The sequence below is a fragment of the Argopecten irradians genome, chromosome 4, assembly GCF_041381155.1.
Source record: "Argopecten irradians isolate NY chromosome 4, Ai_NY, whole genome shotgun sequence".
NCBI lineage: Eukaryota > Metazoa > Mollusca > Bivalvia > Pectinida > Pectinidae > Argopecten > Argopecten irradians.
Genome location: NC_091137.1, coordinates 10,395,273 through 10,399,743, shown reverse-complemented (window position 1 = coordinate 10,399,743; position 4,471 = coordinate 10,395,273). Strand labels below are relative to the sequence as shown.

At 34.2% G+C, this 4,471-nt stretch overlaps 1 protein-coding gene across 1 annotated transcript; it reads right to left on the bottom strand.

The window, feature by feature from the left end:
- Positions 1 to 605: 605 nt before the first annotated feature.
- LOC138322391 (uncharacterized) lies at positions 606 to 3,685 on the bottom strand. The gene is made up of 3 exons (XM_069266428.1): positions 3,564 to 3,685; positions 2,075 to 2,224; positions 606 to 867 (listed from the first exon to the last, which is right to left on the bottom strand). Exons 2-3 carry the CDS (start codon positions 2,214 to 2,216, stop codon positions 629 to 631), a joined length of 381 nt encoding a protein of 126 aa, XP_069122529.1. The 5' UTR covers positions 2,217 to 2,224; positions 3,564 to 3,685; the 3' UTR covers positions 606 to 628.
- Positions 3,686 to 4,471: the final 786 nt, after the last annotated feature.

Genomic DNA, 4,471 nt, shown 5'->3' with positions numbered 1-4,471 from the left:
AATCCTGTACAATCTTGTCAACACACTTGGCTCAAAAAGAAAATATTGATCAGTTTACATTTTGGAAAACAGCATACCATATATAACCCACGAAGTTAACAGGGCTCGAATAAAAACATTTCAATAACATCATTTCAGGTATTGTAGAATGATATGAAAACTTTCATCAAGTTTTAACGGAATAACATCATAACTAAGAAGTCACTACCGATATTGGACTTCAGCATATGGGGTGTAGGTGATCAAGTGGTTGAAAAGTCTGATCATGACCTTCATTCAAGATCATTTTGTATTGAGAACATAGAGATTCCAAAAGATATTATAGTCATTCTGGATCATTCTGCTTGGAGGTCACGTCTACGACCAAATCAAAACAAGTGTTCTAATGAGGGCTTATGACGCATTTGGATAGATTGGTATCAAATAGATAAATGAATAAAAAATAACTGATAAAAAAGTTAATCAAATATCCATTAAGAGGCTAACATTTTGTGACCATTGCAGTTGGCTATACTCCGCCCTATTTCAAATATTCGTTACAACCGATCCCACTTTGCGGGATCCTTCTATCAGAAACGTCAACTAATGTTAATATTAACGCGATGTTTGTTTTCTATCAATTTCTTTATTAACGTCGCCCGGGTAACACCGGGTGACTACAATCGCAGGCGTCCCCGCCCAACTGTATTTTGCACAGCGTGTCACATATGTCCGTGGTAGTTTTCAGCTTTGGATCAACAGTAGTTGTCTTCACCATGCGCATGGGTATTGGAGTTACTTCCGGTTCGGGTGTTGATGGCGTCGTTGTTTCCTCGGGATGGTTGGTGTGGTGGTGGTGATGATGGTGAATCTGTCTCTCTATCAAACCTGAAACACGTTATTGTAAATAGTTTTAATTGGATTATTAGTATCATTGTCTAGAAATACTTTATAAATAACAGAAAGCAAAAAAATATTGATAGGTTATTTCAACATGTTATGTGGTATATTTCTGTACGCCTGTTTCTTTCGTTGTCAGTATAATGAAATAGTATGTGTTTTAGGTGGTGATTCGGCTGTATATGTCAGTGTAGTAACACTAAATAGAATGTGTATAAATCATTAGAAACAACGTGAATACACTATTTTGATCCATGGTCAAGGCGGCGTCATAAAGAGAGATAAACCAGTAACTTACAATGTAGTAAAATCAATGGTTCGATTTAAACGATGAAGTCGTTCGTTTGATTCCTGAAAAAAGGAGATGGTTCAGAAGCTACGCTGCGAGAAGTACGCATGTCTTGTTAATGCTGATCTAAACATCAGTACGTGTTAAGTAAAAATCGCTACGACTTATATGACATTGACGTCACTATATAGTGTATGTCACATTAGATTACTGGGCGACTTTTCGTCCAGATAAGGACACCTGTTGAAGCCTCTAAAAATGGAAAACTTAGGAAAGTGACGTACGAATTCAGGTTTTGTCTGATAATGGAGTGCACCACGCTTACCTTAGTACAACTTTATTTATAATGAAGAACACAGACCCCTAAAATTACTCTAGAGTAACACATGTGTCAGTTATGGAAACAAAGGAGAGTGAAATGATCAACAAAAGAAAGCGATGTAAAATGATCGTCCGAGTTCTATTTCATTAACATCTATTACATATGGCCAACATTTTGATGAAGTTCCTAAACATTCTGACACTCATTCTTAAACTACTATATATCTAGTGCCTATGTAGTTTTCTTTAATGGACGACCTAACCTTACAACTAATCTCTCTTGTATTATTGATTTAACGCTTAGCACCAACTTCGAAATTCAAGGTTTTTTCCTCAATCATCATTATTTTCATCAAATTGCAAATTACGAAAGCCAGCAGATAAATCGAGTGTTGTAGATCCATGGAGATTTGAGAAGTAGTAAGGCCGACATTATGATCTCAACGGAGTTTCTGTGTTGTATTTCTCTTCACATTTTATGCATACCTTCTCGTCAATCCATAATTTGTTTCTTTGTGCATCTTCGTTGTATTTTTGTTAACATACTGTCAAAAAGTACCTTACAAAGTATGAAACATTACCTACCTGTTAACTGGTCTAGTTGTATGTTACAGTGACAGTCAGTGTTAAACTGACAGCGAAGGAGACAGCTGAGGGAGCCTTGAAGACTGGTACTGCTGGAGACGGCACTGAGGACCAGTAAGAGGAGCAGCGATGACAACATCATGTCTTCGTCTGTTAAATACGATGACACACAAATTTAACTTTTTCACATTGAATTAGGCAGTTACCTTAGCATGCTATCTACACCAATACGTCCAAAATGTGTATATCTGTATATCTATCATTTTACGATAGAAGCTATACTTGTTTCTTGACGATAAGGATAGTGTGCAGGAGAGAATAAAGATCATTTTAAGTGTATTTTATGGTATACTTATAATCGATTGAAAATTGTGAATACAGCATGAAATCAAGTGTGTGGTATGATACTTTGACCTATAACCTTATAAGACACTTTCAGATGCTCATAAGTAGGGCATTGTTCTATAGCCGCGTGGACATGTAGTTAGAACTACAATAAAACGGAATGAATTCATAGGTAAAACATATCGTGATTACTTTATCATGGGAGCCAATGCAGGAGGTGGTATACCATAAAGTAGGGAGATTGGCCAGATGATTCTGAGCAGTTTTACTTCGACTAAACAAAATTACACTGGACAATATAGAACAATGAAGATAAAGTATAATATAACTGAAAATTACATGAAAATTTTTTACATGTTTAGTTTAAAATAAACTACTATAAACCGTAAGTATGATAGCCACGACTCGCTAAAATTCGAAGAAAGCAAATATTTGATGTATGTAAAACACTTTCACTTCCATTGTCACAATACAAATAATAGCCGTGTCGAAACAAATTGATAAAAGTCTTACAAATATCAAATATAATTTAAAACGAAAAGATAAATAAAAAAAAATGAAAAATACTATTGGTATTGTAGTGTAGTGACATTTACCAATTGGACTTAAACATACAGAACGTTTTGAGAATATGACGCTTTTAAACCAAATAATGAAAAGTAACAAAGTTCTAAATAAGGGTACTCATCAACTTTAAGGGCAGCAATCTGTTTCATTGAGTGTTAGGTTTTGATAGAAAAGATAGAAACACTAAAAATGAAATGTCGAGAGCAAATATTCAAATGAAATATATGTTTTGATTACGGCAAAATAGCATGAAAATGTTTGCATTACCCATCTGCTTCGAAGGAAAATATCTCTCATAAATGAGTCTTCAATCGGTTTTCCAAAATATTCTTACTGTGTGTAATTTCTTAACCATCGCAATAAGGTGATGCGGAATTTCTCTTTTTCTCTTTTCTTTCCATTACATACTAAACTATTGAATAAACACATGTCCTGACAATTCATATTGCATAAATCTGTCTCATTTCAGCGAAAAATAATTTAATAATGGAGACAATTTATGATGATATTGTGACCTAAAAGTAAGGTCTACATTAATATATGAACTAGATAATGTTTCAATTTTTTCAAAACTTACCGAATGGTCATCAACATGTAAAAAGCACAAGTGGTTCGCTAAGGTGGCATTTGGCTGTGTAAACAATGCCGTTAGTCGACCGGTGTACTTACATTGAGTTCGTGTTATAGATACATGCGTGGGGGAAATGATAAGACAATGTGCGTGAACATCACGGTCTAAGTATAACCTTATCACGTGACCTACTGAACTGTTAATGGTATATCACGTCGATCATAGATCGATTTCTGCGTGATCTCAACATAATCACAACTTATCATAATACTGTTATATGTTATATAGTACATGTATATAGTTCACTTCTGTTCTACTTTGTGACCATTCCAGCGCTCTCCGTGACGTACTGACTGAACTCGGTCACTCTGTCTTCAATAAGCAAACATGACATCTCATTTCTTTTTTCATTTCCATTTTCTTTTTTTTCGTTTGCGATTTTACCAAATGGTCATTCCTGACGAAATCGACTCAGTTTATTCGCGTTTATTTCAAATATGAAATTATCTTTATTTACAATTCGCGCATAAGATCAATGACTTTATCGTCACTATTTAATTCATATCTATTGAACTGTTTCATATATTATTCTGTTGCTTGTTATTGTATCTTCACCAGAAAGAAGTAATGAATAATTTAAAAATGTAATAATGCATCCAAAGTTAACTCAAAATCAAGAGAGAAAAAAAATAAGAATTAACAACAACAAAATACCAAAACAAACAACAACAACAACACACCAACAAAACATCGGGGGGGGGGGGGGGGGGGCCAGTATATATATTATATGTAAATACAGGAAATAACAATATGACTAATTTATAGGTACTAACATATTACTTGTGTTTTAATTAAGCTATATGATTAATTTTGTTATGACGTTACATTCTATACTTCTACTTCTACTAATATGG